The 17,262-nt window shown below is 36.1% G+C and overlaps 1 protein-coding gene across 1 annotated transcript in view; it reads left to right on the top strand.

The window, feature by feature from the left end:
* The window catches only part of NUP54 (nucleoporin 54), a 32,819-nt gene that overhangs the window by 8,178 nt on the left and 7,379 nt on the right, over positions 1-17,262 (top strand). The window contains exons 4-9 of the mRNA NM_001075285.1: positions 3,727-3,953; positions 5,633-5,820; positions 6,529-6,725; positions 8,425-8,479; positions 8,899-8,992; positions 17,106-17,213. Of these exons, the coding sequence (NP_001068753.1) occupies positions 3,727-3,953; positions 5,633-5,820; positions 6,529-6,725; positions 8,425-8,479; positions 8,899-8,992; positions 17,106-17,213 (869 nt within the window). The remainder of the gene's footprint in view (positions 1-3,726; positions 3,954-5,632; positions 5,821-6,528; positions 6,726-8,424; positions 8,480-8,898; positions 8,993-17,105; positions 17,214-17,262) is intronic.

The following is a 17,262-nucleotide window of genomic DNA, read 5'->3' as shown; positions in this document are numbered from 1 at the left end:
TGCTTTACTGTACTTTTCTCTTTAAAACCATGGAGTCATTCCAACTCACAACTCCTTGGTATCATCTAATACCCAGGTCTTAATCAGATTTCCCCTTATGTCTCAGTAAAGTTTTCTTCAGTTGGCTTGTTGAAATCATGATCCAAAGTCACACATTTACTTTCTTGTTATGTCTGTTAGTATAGAGAATTCTTTTTAGTATAGATAGTTTCTTACTTAAGGTTTCTTTTTTTTTTTTTAACCTGGCTCATGAATTGTTGAAGAAATTGAACCAGTTGTGCTGTGAAATATCCCCTATTCTACATTTCTTTGTTTCCTCGTAGAATCATTTAACTTTATGCCCCATATTTCTGGTGAATGAAGTTAGCTTTTAGGTAATAAAGTTTGACTTTTTAGCATGAATACTCTGCAGGTGGTGCTGTGTGCTTCCTGTTAAGAGGCTGTCTCCTTTAGAGATGCTAAGATTGACCAGTTGGTTCAGGTGGTGAGAGCTGATCTATAAAGTTCCCCATCATTCTTAACGTAATGCGCTCATTAATTGATGGTCATCGCCTCAATCGTTTACTTTATTAGGAGTTGCAGAATGGTGACTTTCTAATTCTGCCCTGTCTTCCACACTGAAATTCTTCTGTAAAAGGAGTTTTTCTTTATCTCTTTTCCCCACAAGACTGCTTGGTCACCCTGAAATAGAATTTGTATAGGAAAGGCATAATAAATTCTTTCTTTTTAATTGATAGTATTTGTAAGAAGTTTTTGGTTCTTGATTATTTCCAGTGGTATCCAAGGAGTTGAGAGTTTTCTAAATTTTTTACTTTTACTTTTAAAAATTATCATTTTGAATGCATGAGATTAATAAATTGGATATGTTTGAGTTGGTTACATTCATTATTCTTTTTGATGCTGAGATTGTCACATTTTTGGCCTGTGTGAGCCCTCAGCTTCAGTTATAGTCTGATCTTTTTTTTCTCCTACCCTCTTGTTTAGTAGTCCATATTCCTTTTGCCAGCTCATCTTCCCCTCTTCTTTGACACATAGATTTGCATATGCTGTTATTCTTTGCTGCTACCCCTGGCCCGGCTGACTACTTCTTTTAGACCTTAGCTGAAGTTCTAATGGAGTAGCCTTCTCTTGACCCTCCTGCCCCAGGCTTGATTAGCTCCCTCATTTAGGACTCTCAGGGCCTCTACTTCTTTTTTTTTTTTTTTTTAACACACTGTTCTGTGCTATGCTTAGTTGCTCGGTCATGTCCGACTCCTTGTGACCCCATGGACTGTAGCCCGCCAGGCTCCCCCGTCCATGGGGATTCTCCAGGCCAGAACACTGGAGTGGGCCGCCATGCCCTCCTCCAGGGGATCTTCCCAACCCAGGGATTGAACCCAGGTCTCCTGCACCATTCTATCTTTTCAGGGCAGGGCCCTCATGCTATTGAAAATCTTCAGCTTTCATGGAATACATATCCTCCTTGAAAAACTATTCTCCCTTAGATTTCCTGACAATATAGTCTCCTGGTTTTATATATCATACATATATGTTAATACATACTTTCATTTATTCTTGCACCATGTATTCATTCAACAAGTATTTACTGAATACTTCCTAAGTGTCAGACAGAGAGGCAAAAACTAAGGATATGGTGGTAAACAAAACTGGTTCTTTATGTTCAGTTTGTTTAAAGAACCAGTCTTGTTTACCACCATATCCTTAGTTTTTGCCTCTCTGTCTGACACTTAGGAAGTATTCAGTAAATACTTGTTGAATGAATACATGGTGCAAGAATAAATGAAAGTATGTATTAACATATATGTATGATATATAAAACCAGGAGACTATATAGTCAGGAAATCTAAGGGAGAATAGTTTTTCAAGGAGGATATGTATTCCATGAAAGCTGAAGATTTTCAATAGCATGAGGGCCCTGCCCTGAAAAGATAGAATGGTGTGAGAAGTCTAATATGGTAAGGCTTTCAAAGAATCTATTAGATTTTGTTATTTGTGTTTCTCAAATGCCTACTCGCTAGTGCACTCTGAGTAGACTAGTGTGGTTGGAATCCAATGTAAAGTGTAGATTAGTACAGATTATAGTTTGCTAATCTTACTTAAAAACTGAGGATGATAAAGCCTAGGGATTTTTTGTTAGAGGCTACAGAGAGCTTATAGTAAATCAGTATTCAAGTCTTCTGGCTTCTCGTCCACTTCTTTTCCATTTTCATAAATGCCCATTTGGGAATTAATAATACTCGTGTAGAGGGTAACAGCAGCCTCTCTTTAGCCCTGTAGAAGGCCCACTGGCCTTGTGGTACTTACAATCTTTAGAGCTGAAGGAAAACTTAAATGTCATCCAATATAGTGGTCCTAAAACTTGGGTCATTTTGGTATTCATGATTTTTCTTTTATCTACATACTATTTGTATTCTTGTTAAATAATTTTCTTTACATCAATTTACTTTTAAACATTAAATGTGTTTATTTTGAAAGAAAAGTTAATACTACTGCTACAAATGGAAAACCAGTATCACTTGCTATAAAGAAACAATAATTGAACTTAAGTCCACAGAAAATATAATAGTGTGAATTCTAGCTTGATACCTTTGCTTAAGCTCTTGAGTCTTAGATTTGTTCGCCCCTTTGTTACAAAGTGAGATAAGCAGATGACATGAGATGACAATTATATATATAATTAATTAAAAGAAGTTTTTGTTATATGATTTACTTCATTTAGTGATTCCACTATTGCTTGACATCTATAGTTTCATGTACTAAGGTTATTTCCTTATCTAGCACTCTGGAAATACTGATCTAACAACTCAGCCCTTCTTTAAATTGTAACATGGGGTAAGTGACTTGTCTAAAGTTACACAGCCAGCTAAAGCTTTAGCTTAGGATTTGTCCATTTGTTGATTTTTTTTCACTATATATTTCTTTGCACTAAGAAAATGAAATTGTTTATTAAGCTGATATTACATGACATTAATATAATTATTCTTTTTGCTTATTTTGTGTCCTCCAATTTGTATATATTGTATAAATATAACAGTAGTAAATGTTGTTTTAAAAAATAATTCTGCAACTTCACAGACTTTAACCTTTTTTTGGTGTGGGTCTAGTATTAATTCATGAATCTAATTTGTGTCTAATGGAACTGGTTGCATTAAGATGATATTAGACATGCCACTTTGACATTATAAAGATTGTCCTAGCATATTAGTTTTCTATTATTGCCGTAGCTAAATGTCACAAGCTTTATAACTTAAAACATACTACCTTACAGTTCTGGAGATCAGAAAACCAGAAAAAAGTTTCACTGAGCTAAAATCAAGGCACTGAGAAGACTGCATTACTTCTGGAGGCTCTGGGAGAGAATCCATTCCCTTGCCTTGTCCAGCTTCTGGAGTCCACATTTCTTGGCTTATAGCTCCTTTCCCCATCTTCAAAGCTAGCAGCATAGCATCTGCAAATCTCACTTTGACTCTGACCTTCCTCTTCCCTTTTAAGGATGCTTATATTATGTTGAACTCACTCTGATAATCCAGGATGGTCTCAGCTTAATTAATTGAATCATGTCTGCAAAGTCCCTTTCTCTGTGCAAGGTAACATATTTACAGGTTCTGGGGATTAAGATGTGGATCTTTTGGGGTGAGGTGGTGGGGTTTATTCTGCTAACTGTATCTAGCATCTGAATTGATTGATTAAAAAAAAAAAAAAACTAATTGGGGGGTAAATTTTTAGCATTAGGTGGTCTCTTCAGTCAGCCTACACAAGCTCCTGCCCAGTCCAACCAGCTGATAAATACTGCAAGTGCCCTTTCTGCTCCAACACTACTGGGAGATGAGAGAGATGCTATTTTGGCAAAATGGAATCAACTACAAGCCTTCTGGGGAACAGGAAAAGGATATTTCAACAATAACATTCCACCCGTGGAATTCACACTAGAAAATCCCTTTTGCCGGTTTAAGGTATTGATACTGCTTTTGATCATCACTTGAAGAGTGTATGAGAGAATGTGATATTTGGGTTAAAATAATACTAAGGAAACAATTGCTTGGTGTTTTTTTTTTAGTACTTGTTGAACATGGTACAGTAACAACACTTTGGTTTTAAAAGTACAGAAATATGAAATTGAGATAAAATTGAGTAATTTCTTATGTATGTGTGATTGAGATGGCTAGGATATGACTGAAGAAAAGTGTGACTAGAGTGTCGTTTTTAACAGGAAAAAAATGTTAAATGGTCTGCTTGGCACCTGTAAAGGGGAGACCCAAAACTAGAATTTAGCTGGATGTGAAAGCCATTACAACAATATGGTCCATTTTCTTTGTTCTGATTCCATGCCTACCAAACAACTTTCTTGTTTGAATTTAACTTCTTAGACATTCTGCTCGTCAGTCAGTGAGAGTACTTAGGTCAGCTTGGTGATGTATTTTTCATAAAAAATTAGCGTATTACAGTTCAGTTTACGTGGCAATCCAAGGAAAGTTTAATTTCGCTCCCTAGGTTAATGTTGTTCCTGGGAAACAGGATTACATTTTTAAATTTTTTACATTTTTAAATACATTTTTAAATTTTTAAATTTAAAATATTACATTTTAAATAATTACAAAGAAAGTTTCTCTTTGTAATTATGTGATCTTAGAGCACAGATTGGTGGAAAGAATCATTACATATTCCCATATTCTTCAAGTTTTGTTGGCCTATGTCAGCCTCTTAAACCTAATCATTGTGTATATAAGTCGGTGTTTGGAATTGCAGGGCTGAAAATTAGACCTTTGAACATGGCTAAACAACAAAAAGGGACCAACCTATCTTGTTAGAGAATATCTCTATCTCATCTCTCTGCAAAAAGAAAGTATGTCTTTTGAGTGTATATAGTTGAAAATTTAATATTAAGAGATATGTAGTAGACATAGGTTGAATATAACAATTTAATTTTTTTATAATTGCTATATTAATATACATATGGTAAAATGCATAGTGAAGTAGTCTAAAGTGAGTTTAGATTCTTTTTTAAAAATTGCATTATAAATGATGACAAAAGAGAAAAAAGACTTATGTCTAAAAGAATAATTCTAAAAAAGTATAGTTTGTCATATTTAATAAATTATGTAAACAGCTAACGTGTTCTATATTACATGAAACCATAAAATAATGTAGACATTCTTTGTAGCATTTATAAGTTGATGGTATTATTATGGTACTTTAAAAGTATTTATTTAGTAAATCATTTCTTTATATGTCTTTAAACTTTGCTTAAATTCCATGAGTCAGATAGATAGTAAAAAGTAAGTTACATTTGATCCATGACTTTGGCAGTCGTATTTATGGCATGCAGAGTTGTTTCCACAGTGTTCAGAAACACCCAACAATGGGTATCAGTTTTCAGAGGAGAAAGCTATTTAGTTACTCTGTAGGAGAGAAAATTTTAATTTCACTCTGTATGTTATTCTTGGGTAAGAAAGTTTCTCTTTGTAATCTTGTGACCTCCTAGGGCACAGAGTGGCGGAAGGAATCATTACATAGTTCCTTCGTTACCAGACATTAAGCTGTTTTTCCCATTTTAGCAGATAGTAAGCTGTTAATATTAAACACTTGATTTGAGATCTGTACATGTTTTTGATATTGTTTTGTCATTCCACAGGCTGTAGGTTATAGTTGCATGCCCAATAATAAAGATGAAGATGGGCTAGTGGTTTTAGTTTTCAACAAAAAAGAAACAGATATTCGAAGCCAGCAACAGCAATTGGTAGAATCATTGCATAAAGTTTTGGGAGGAAACCAGACCCTTACTGTAAACGTAGAGGGTATTAAAACATTGCCAGATGATCAGTAAGTATACATTAAATGTTCTATTTGTTTCTGTGTACCTTGGCTCAAAAAGAGTGATCAACAACACAACAAAAACAGTGTTTTTGTTGTTAAAGCACACATTAAATCTCAAAGCAGAATGTTATTTCTTAGCTAGTGATTCTTCAGTATTTATAGAAACATTTATTTAAAAGTCTTTTTCTTAATCTTGGGTTTCTTAACTTATTAGATGCTAATAATTTCTTTGATTTTTCCTTTAGAAACAGGAGGAAACATAATCGTGGCTGTGTGCAAATCAGGGGCCACAAAGATGTTACTGCAGTGTTTTAACTGATGACTGTTCATGTTCATTCATGGATAAATACTAACTTCCCTGGTCCTGTGTATAATTGTCATACTTAGTGGCAAGACATTTGCTTTAGAATATTTTGGGTTAGAAGAATTATTAGTGAGATATAGGAACTGAAATCAGATTTTACTTTTTGTTCTATAAACTGCAATGAAGCAACCATTAAGTTTCAACAGAATCTCCAAAGTATTTCTTGATTCTGGTGGGGAAAAAAAATTAAAATAGGACTTGCAGCTAAACATACCTTTACAGATAACATCTTATTTGTCTGTCTCATTTCTGAATTCAGCTAGCACCCTTCTAAAGTCACATACTGCGTTAATATTTGTGGCTGTGAGTTATATGCTCCGTATTTTATAACTTGGTTATCTTTCCCCCAGGACAGAAGTTGTCATTTATGTTGTTGAACGTTCTCCAAATGGTACTTCGAGAAGAGTTCCAGCTACAACATTGTATGCCCATTTTGAACAAACCAATATTAAAACACAATTGCAGCAACTTGGTGTAACCCTTTCTATGACTAGAACAGAGCTTTCTCCTGCACAAATCAAACAGCTTTTACAGAATCCTCCTGCTGGTATGTCTCCAGAGTCATGGGGTTGAGGAAATGAAAAGTTTGGAAATACATGCTTCCTCTATTTGGGGAGCTGTTGCTTGGTTATTAATGTTAATGAAACCAGTGTCAGCCTATCACGTCTGCTTATTTGGGACGTAGGTTTGAATGTTCTTATTGTACTTATTCATTTATTTAGTTTTTTGTATTGTATAGCTAATTATGTTTGTTAGAAATTTTGTTGGGCAGTGATGAACTAAAGGAAAATAGCCCATAATCCATCTACCCAAAGATAATTCAGTCTTAATATTTTATTTTTGTTTAACTTATGTCTTATTTTAACTGAGTATTCAGGTAAAACCTGAATGTGTTCTCACTGTAAAAGATTCCAGATGGCATATCTCAACTGACTGAGTGACAGATCTTTACCTCTTCCGCAGAAGTAACTACTATTAATAACTTATTGAACTTTATCAATCCTTTATCTGTGATTTTAATGTAAGCATTTCTGTCTATATTTATATATAAAGTCCTTGAAAAAGGAATTCTGAACTACACATTTACTACAACCTGCCTTTCTGCTTATAGTATTCCTTAATGCTTTCCATGTCAGTACATAAAGATAAATCTTACTCTTTTTAAAAAACTGCGTGGAATACTGTGGATGTACCTTACTGGATTTAACCTCTAGGCTGTTTCTACCTTTGCACTATTATAAACTATGTAACAGTTAACCTCCTTGTAAACTTGTCTTAAGATGCACAGCAATTTTCTTTTTTTTAAGAATAGATTCCTGGTAGTGAAATTTTCAAGTCCAGATTATGTATACAGTCAGCCCTCTGTATCCGGGGCTCCACATCTGCACCTTCAACTAACCACAGGTCCAAAACAGGAAATAAATTTTAGGAAGTTCCAAAAAAACAAAACTTGAATTGCTGTACCTTGGCAGCTATTTTCATAGCATTTCATTGTATTAGGTATTATAAGTAACGCACAAGTGATTTAAAGTGTATGGTAGGATGGGTGTAGGTTATATGCAAATATTATTAATACTATACCCTTTCTTACAAGGGACTTGAGCATCTGCAGGGAGTGGGGTGGGTCCTGAACCCCACCCTCTGCAGATATCAGAGGGTCGGCAGTACTTTATGTATTGTTCTTAGGTACTGCCAAATTGCCCTCCAGAGCAAGTTCAGCCATTTACATTCATAATAGGAATGTGTTACTTTTCCTCACATTTTTTATTTTTCTAATGTTTTCTCATTCTGCTCTATTTTTGCCAACAGTGGAGATAATCAGTCTTTTTAATTTTTCCACTCTTTTGGCAAAAAGTTAATACTTACTTTCATTTGCATTTCCCTATTACTAAAGTTGACCAGCTTTTTGTATATTAGCCACATTTATAATATTTGTGAATTACCTATTCATGTTCTTTGCCCATTTCCTATTTAATTTTTTGTCTTTGTGATTTAGAGGAGCTCTTCCTATATTCTGGAGATTAATCTATTATCCTATTATAGATACTTGCTTTTGAGGTACTTTTTTTTTTTTTAAGCTGTATCCTACAAAACAATTTTTTGTTCTTGTTATGGTCATATTTGACAATCATTTTTCATTATAGATTTTAGGTTTTGTGTCTCACTTTAGGAGGGCCTTTCCCATACAAATATTATAAAAATGGGAAATAGTTCCTTTTAGAAAAAATATTTCTTTTTTATGGTAGGTGTTGATCCTATTATCTGGGAACAAGCCAAGGTGGATAACCCTGATTCTGAAAAGTAAGTGTATCTTCATCTTGTTTTTATATACAGACTAATATTTACTACCAGGGAAGCATATGCAAGCTGTTAACTATAATTCTTACATTTAAAGTGAGTTTATCTTCCTTTTCATTCTTTTTTAAAGAATGCTGATTATAATCAGGCCACATCGTGTGGCGAAAAGATTAAAATCTGAGTCATAGTGCCCTAATTATATATGTGCATTTAATACTGCAGATTTTGACCACACTGTATTTCCTCACTCATAAAATCAGATTGGATGAAATCTCTGTGGTGTAACACTTGATTTCATAGTCATAGATCTGCCTTTTAACCCTAGAAATGTAAATTACAGGAATGTTATTATGAAAACCTTACCTTGTATTTTGTAATAATATAGGCTTTGGTCTGAAAATTGACTATTTGTGTTTCTTCAGGTTAATTCCTGTACCAATGGTGGGTTTCAAAGAACTTCTTCGAAGACTGAAGGTTCAAGATCAGATGACTAAGCAGCATCAGACCAGATTAGATGTAAGGATCTAGCTTCGTTCTCTGGGCCTAGGAGTAGTAGAGGGTTACAGACCTTGGTTCTTACCATGTGTTTTAGTTACTGTTTTGTCTTACAAGAAACAGTATAGTGTATACTACAAATTAACAATTATACTTTTACACAACTTATTTATAGAGCCTCCAAAAATCATGTAAATCTGATTTAACAATGAGTTTAGAATTGTTGACTTTAGCAAATAGACTTATTGATTCTTTGGCTGGAATTGAAAAGATTATTTTATTAAACACTTTTATTTATGGGGCCTTATAAAAACGAGGGCTACAATTATGATTGTGTTGTCATAGTACATTATAATCATAGGTTAACGAAGCAAATTTTAAATTACTGAATGCTTAAATCTTAACATTTTTAAAGTAGACTTTTGTAATCAAATGCTTAAAGGTTCTAGAGGTCACCTCCAAGTCCTCTTATGTGAAACTCCTAATTAGATATTCATTCAGACTCTATTTGAGTAATGAAGCGCTTCTGTTTTATGAAGCAACCCATTTCTTTGTCAGCTCACTGATTGATGCTGGTTCTCTTTCTTACATTGACTCAAAATCTGTCTTACTATAATTTATATCCATTTTCTCAGGCATGCTTTGTAGGTAACCACTATGTTTCTATGACATCCCTATAGATATTTGAACATCATGATCATTTTTTTCTTCTTAGTATTTTCTCTGGCTAAAAATTCCAACATGGTTTTTGAATGTTACATGATACCCAGGCCTTATCTTAGACTCCGTCAGTTCAGTTCAGTTGCTCAGTCGTGTCCGACTCTTTGCAACCCCATGAATTGCAGCACGCCAGGCCTCCCTGTCCATCCCAACTCCTGGACTTCACCCAAACTCAGGTACATCAGGTCGGTGATAGCATCCAGCCATCTCATCCTCTGTCATCCCCTTTTCCTCCTGCCCCCAATCCCTCCCAGCATCAGGGTCTTTTCCAATGGGGCAACTCTTCGCATGAGGTGGCCAAAGTATTGGAGTTTCAGCCTCAGCATCAGTCCTTCTAATGAACACCCAGGACTGGTCTCCTTTAGGATGGACTGGTTGGATCTCCTTGCAGTCCAAGGGACTCTCAAGAGTCTTCTCCAACACCACAGTTCAAAAGCATCAATTCTTTGGTGCTCAGCTTTCTTCACAGTCCAACTCTTAGATCCATACATGACCACTGGAAAAACCATAGCCTTGACTAGACGGACATTTGTTGGCAAAGTAATGTCTTTGCTTTTGAATATACTATCTAGGTTGGTCATAACTTTCCTTCCAAGGAGTAAGCATCTTTTAATTTCATGGCTGCAGTCACCATCTGCAGTGATTTGGGAGCCCAGAAAAATAAAGTCTGACACTGTTTCCACTGTTTGCCCATCTATTTCCCATATAGTGATGGGACGAGATGCCATAATCTTAGTTTTCTGAATGTTGAGTTTAAGCCAACTTTTTCACTCTCCTCTTTCACTTCCATCAAGAGGCTTTTTAGTTCCTCTTCACTTTCTGCCATAAGGGTGGTGTCATCTGCATATCTGAGGTTATTGATATTTCTCCCGGCAATATTGATTCCAGCTTGTGCTTCTTCCAGTCCAGCATTTCTCATGATGTACTCTGCGTATAAGTTAAATAAGCAGGGTGACAATATACAGCCTTGACGTGCTCCTTTTCCTATTTGGAACCAGTCTGTTGTTCCATGTCCAGTTGTAACTGTTGCTTCCTGACCTGCATACAAATTTCTCAAGAGGGAGGTCAGGTGGTCTGGTATTCCCATCTCTTTCAGAATTTTCCACAGTTTATTGTGATCCACACAAAGGCTTTGGCGTAGTCAATAAAGCAGAAATAGATGTTTTTCTGGAACTCTTTTGCTTTTTCCATGATCCAGCAGATGTTGGCAATTTGATCTCTGGTTCCTCTGCCTTTTCTAAAACCAGCTCGAACATCTGGAAGTTCACGGTTCACGTATTGCTGAAGCCTGGCTTGGAGAATTTTGAGCATTACTTGACTAGTGTGTGAGATGAGTGCAATTGTGCGGTGGTTTGAGCATTTTTTGGCATTGCCTTTCTTTGGGATTGGAATGAAAAGTGACCTTTTCCAGTCCTGTGGCCACTGCTAGTTTTCCAAATTTGCTGGCATATTGAGTGCAGCACTTTCACAGCATCATCTTTCAGGATTTGAAATAGCTCAACTAGAATTCCATCACCTCCACCAGCTTTGCTCGTAGTGATGCTTTCTAAGGCCCACTTGACTTCACATTCCAGGATGTCTGGCTCCAGGTGAATGATCATACCGTCATGATTATCTGGGCCGTGAAGATCTTTTTTGTACAGTTCTTCTGTGTATTCTTGCCATCTCTTCTTAATATCTTCTGCTTCTGTTAGGCCCATACCATTTCTGTCCTTTATCGAGCCCATCTTTGCATGAAATGTTCCCTTGGTATCTGTGATTTTCTTGAAGAGATCTCTAGTCTTTCCCATTCTGTTGTTTTCTTCTATATCTTTGGATTGATCCCTGAGGAAGGCTTTCTTCTCTCTCCTTGCTATTCTTTGGAACTCTGCTTCTCTCTCCTTGCTATCCTTTGGAACTCTGCATGCAAATGGGAATATCTTTCCTTTTCTCCTTTGCTTTCTGCTTCTCTTCATTTCATAGCTATTTGTAAGGCCTCCTCAGACAGCCATTTTGCTTTTTCACATTTCTTTTCCATGGGGATGGTCTTGATCCCTGTCTCCTGTACAGTGTCACGAACCTCCGTCCATAGTTCATCAGGCACTCTATCAGATCTAGTCCCTTAAATCTATTTCTCACTTCCACTGTATAATCATAAGGGATTTGATTTAGGTCATACCTAAATGGTCTAGTGGTTTTCCCTACTTTCTTCAATTTAAGTCTGAATTTGGCGACAAGGAGTTCATGATCTGAGCCACAGTCAGCTCCCAGTCTTGTTTTTGCTGACTGTATAGAGCTTCTCCATCTTTGGCTGGAGAAGGGAATGGCAAACCACTTTAGTATTCATGCCTTGAGAACCCCATGAACAGTATGAAAAGGCAAAATGATAGGATACTGAAAGAGGAACTCCAGGTCAGTAGGTGCCCAATATACTACTGGAGATCAGTGGAGAAATAACTCCAGAAAGAATGAATGGATGGAGCCAAAGCAAAAACATATCCAGTTGTGGATGTGACTGGTGATAGAAGCAAGGTCCGATGCTGTAAAGAGCAATATTGCATAGGAACCTGGAATGTTAGGTCCATGAATCAAGGCAAATTGGAAGTGGTCAAACAGGAGATGGCAAGAGTGAACGTTGACATACTAGAAATCAGCGAACTCAAATGGACTGGAATGGGTGAATTTAACTCAGATGACCATTATATCTACTACTGTGGGTGGAAATCCCTTAGAAGAAATGGAGTAGCCATCATGGTCAACAAAAGAGTCCGAAATGCAGTACTTGGATGCAATCTCAAAAACAACAGAATGATCTCTGTTTGTTTCCAAGGCAAACCATTCAGTATCACGGTGATCCAAGTCTATGCCCCAACCAGTAACTCTGAAGAAGCTGAACAGTTCTATGAAGACCTACAAGACCTATTAGAACTAACAGCCAAAAAAGATGTCCTTTTCATTATAGGGGACTGGAATGCAAAAGTAGGAAGTCAAGAAACACCTGGAGTAACAGGCAAATTTGGCCTTGGAATATGGAATGAAGCAGGGCAAAGACTATTAATAGAGTTGCCAGAACGCACTGGTCATAGCAAACACCCTCTTCCAACAACACAAGAGAAGACTCTACACATGGACATCAATCACCCTATGGTCAACACCAGAAATCAGACTGATTATCTTAGACTAGGTACACTGAATTTATTGGCATCACTTTTAAAATGAGTTGTGCATAGTACTATAAATGGGGTGTGACCAAAGTTCTTGAAAGTAAGGACAAAGAAGCTATTATTTGTGCTTATTTTTGTCAGTTTTACTAGAAGTTTGTCAATTTTATTGATCTTTTCGAAGAGCAAGTTCTTGGTTTTACTTTTTTTCTAGTTTTCTATTTACAGTTTCATAAATTTTGGCTCTTAACCATTTCCTTTATTCTACTTGCTTTGGGTTTATTTTTCTCTTCTTTTTCTAGTCTCTTAAGGTAGCAGCTTAGGGTATTGAGACTTCTAATAAAGGCATTTGATGCTATTAATTTTCTTCTAAGTACTGCTTTACCTGAATCCCCCAAATTTTGATAATGTTGTATTTGTCATCTTTGATTCATTAAAATTTTTTTAAAATTTGTCTGTGTCGGGCCCCAGTTGCGGCACACGGGATCGTTCATCTTCCTTGAGGCGCGTGTGATCTTTAGTTGTGGCATGTGAACTCTTAGTTGCATCACGTGGGACCTAGTTCCCTGACCAGGGATCGAACCCAGGCCCCCTGCATTGGGAGCTCGGAGTCTTAACCATTGGACCACCAGGGAGGTGCCATATTTTTTATTTCCTTTGATGGTTCTATTTGACTATTGTGGTTTAAGTGTTTGGAGATTTTCCTTTTATTCTGTTGTTATCTAGTCTAACTCTGTTATGGTCAGAGAACTTTTGTTATGATTTCAGTTCTTTTAACTTTGTAAAGGTTTTAATCCATAGGCCTATGAAAAGAATGTGTGTTCTGCTGTTCTTGGAGTCTTCTGTTGGTGTCAGTGAGATCCGTTTGATAGATTGCTCAGTTCTTCTAAGTTCTTGTTGATTTTTCTACTGATTGTTTATTTTTTTTAATTAATTTGTTTATTTTTGGTTGTGCCGAGTCTTCACTGCTACATGGCCTTTTCCAGTTGCAGAGAGCGAGGGCTGCTCTAGCTTTGTGGTATGTGGGCTTCTCATTGCAGTGGCTTCGTTTGTGGTGCACAGGCTTAACAGTTGTGGGCACAGTCGTGGTCACTCCGTGGAATGTGGGATCTTTTCAGATCAGGGATCAAATCCATGTCTCCTGCATTGGCAAGTGGATTCTTAACCACTGAACCACCAGGGAAGCCCTACAAGTTCTATTTTAAGAGGACAGTTGAAGTCTCTGGCTGTAGTTATGGATTTGTCTTTTTCTCCTTTCAGGTTTGCTGTTAGGTACATATGTATCTAGGATTGTTATATTTTCTTGGCATACACCATAATGTTCCTCTTTATGCTTAGCAATTATCTTTGCTTGGAAGTCAGCTTTCTCTGATATCACATAAAGCCACTCTAGCTTTCTTTTGACTAGTGATTTTGTATCTTTTCCATCCTTTTAACTTACCTTTATCATGTTTGAAGTAAGTTTTTTGTAGGTAGCATAAAATTTAGATTTAGGCCTGCAATCTTACTGTTAACTGTTCGCTCTGTTTTTCTTTCCTCTCTTTCCTCTTTTTTGTTTTCTTCTGGGTTATTTGGACATTTTTTAGTATTCTGTTTTTAATTTATTGTCATTTCACCTATCATTTGTTTTAGTAATTGGTTGAGTGTAGATCTTATTGGGGTGTGTGGTGATGATTTTGTCCCCCGGGACAGATTTGGCAGTATCCAGACACTTGTTCGGTTGTTACAGCTGGGCGAGGGTGGTGGTTGTGGTCGTGATGGTGGTGTGTGCTACAGTTATCTAGCAGGTAGAAGCCAGGATTCTGATAAACATCCTACAGTGTACAGAACAGTACCACTGAATTATCTGGCCCAAATTACTAGTGTTAACAGTGAGAAACTCTTCTCTGTATACCATAATGTATCTCCTTGCACCAGAGGTAATAGGTTTTCTTGGAGTTATCAGCATGATGCCTACTTCTAGGTTTTGGGCTGTGTTGAAACCAAACTGAGGGCAAAATTACGGTAAACTCACCGCTAGTTCAGTGGTACTTCAAATTCAGAGTCCTCAGATGGTTGCCCATGCATTCTGTTCATTTTACATCTATCTTCAACAGGAAAGAGAAAGCGGCATGTATCTAGTCATTTGGTCTAGATCAAAATTGTTCATATTGTTTGTCTGTTTTTCTGATGGACTGCATATCTTTTCTTTTTGAATTTCAGGAGTTCATCTTTTATTCCAGATTTTAATCCCATCGTCTAACATTTGAAAATCTCCTACTCTTCTTATTTCTCTGCTAATTCTGTCTGTAGTGTCCATAGTTGAAGACTTTTATTTTGTTGTTATTTACAATGCTGTGTTAATTTCTCCTGTACAGCAAAGTGATTCAGTTTTTTTAATATATATTTATATATATATACTTTTTCATATTCTTTTCCATTTTGGTGTATTGCAGGATATTAAATATAGTTCCCTGTGTGATAAGTAGGGTCTTGTTTATGAAAATCTTAATTTTAATGTAATGATAGCCATTGTTTTTTTTGGCCTTGTGTCTTATTTTTGGGGAATTTTCTTAAGAAATCATTCCTCATCCAAGGTCTTTAGAGTCTGCAGGTTTTTTTCTATTATTGTAGAGTTTAACCTTTCACAGTTGAGTCTTCTGTCCTCATGGAATTCACTTTATATATACTATATGATATGAACTTTCTCTAAATAGTAGCTTATTTTTTCCAGTGTTATCCACAAAACACAGATACTTTCCTCAATGATTTATCAAAGCATTTACCAAACCAAGTTTCCATATATATGTGATATAGTCTGTTCTTAAATCAGTTTCACATTTTTTTTACTCTTACAGCTTTGCAGTATATTTTAAAGATATGTGGTAGAGTGAATCTCCAGCCTTTGTTCTTTTCACACTTTTAAAGCTCTTTATGGATCTTCATCCTATAACAGTTTTAGAATTGAGTTTGTCAGAATGCTAGAATTTTAGTTGGAATTGCATTAAATATGTAATTGAATCTTAGTAATATTAAGTTATTCCATCATGAACATGTTCCTTTTCTCATTGAAGTCTCCTGTGTCTTTTGTTAATAGTTTTAAAATAAATTTTAAAAATCGTAGGCATTTTTTCTTGGTTAATTTCTAGATTGTTTTAGTGTTTGTCAATAAATACTGTGAGTGGTAACATTTCTATTTTTTCTTACTATTGCTGCTATAGAATAATAATTACTCTTGTTGTCTAGAAGCCCTGCAAACTTTTCAAAATTGGGATGGAGAGGGTGCCTGGGTTACATAAAATTTGGTCACCTAATTGTGTCCCTTCAACATGGCCTGGCATTGAAGTTTCCTTAAAAGGTGACATGTATAGGTAAACATGCTAAAATATGTCTTGTACAATCTTCTTACACTCTTACTTATAACATCTCAATATAAGCCAGTGTCACAGAATGATTAATTATGATAGGAACAATCATAATGGGGTTAATTTTGATCAGGAATCTTTAATGAACTAGGATTTTAACTAATTCTGTAAGGTTAAGATAAGGTAGAACAGTAGGATTTTAGGCCAAGCAAAGAACAAATTAAATATCTGCAGAGACATAAAAATGTCTCAGTTGTGTAATTAATATCCTTCCTTTCTCCCTCCACTCTGAGCCTATCTCTCCATAGTATTCTGTTAAAATTACTATTGGACCATATACTATACAGGGCTTCCTTGGTGGCTCAGACGGTAAAGAAGCCACCTGCAATGCAGGAAACTTGGGTTTGGTCCCTGGGTTGGGAAGATGCCCTGAAGGAGGGCATGGCAACCCACTCCAGTATGCTTGCCTGGAGAATCCCCATGGACAGAGGTGCCTGGCGGGCTACAGTCCATAGGGTCGCAAACAGTCGGACACGACTGAGCGACTAAGCATAGTGTATACTATACTTTCTTCAAGTAGTTAGATTTAATTGTCTCTTAAGGCTCCTGCATGTCACTTTATAGATCTTAACTTTTATACTTTCATGGCCTGGTTGTTGGCTCTGTTCCATAGTATTCAAATTCCTTAGTTACTTCGGAAGAATATGTTTTATTATTCTATACACTTTGCCTCATCACTGAAGTTCCTGGAGCTCTAAAGAAATTTTTGAATGGTACGTTTTAACTTCTGGATGTACAAAAGTGGAAGAAATACAAAAGTAGATTTAAAGGAGTTTATATTTTGAGAGATGAATCTCAGGCTCATCTTTTGCGTGTAGTAAACTTAATAGTTGTGATACTTTATTTACCTTAAAAAATTGTTTTAAACAGATAATATCTGAAGATATTGGTGAATTACAGAAGAATCAAACTACAACCATGGCCAAAATTGCACAATACAAGAGGAAACTTATGGACCTTTCCCACAGAACTTTACAGGTAGTGATTTGGATTTTTTTTTTCAACATTTATAAGACTATATACATGA

The sequence above is a fragment of the Bos taurus genome, chromosome 6 (genome assembly GCF_002263795.3).
Source record: "Bos taurus isolate L1 Dominette 01449 registration number 42190680 breed Hereford chromosome 6, ARS-UCD2.0, whole genome shotgun sequence".
NCBI classification, from domain to species: domain Eukaryota; kingdom Metazoa; phylum Chordata; class Mammalia; order Artiodactyla; family Bovidae; genus Bos; species Bos taurus.
Note: the sequence above shows the minus strand (reverse complement) of the source record. Positions and strands in the feature narration are given on the sequence as shown.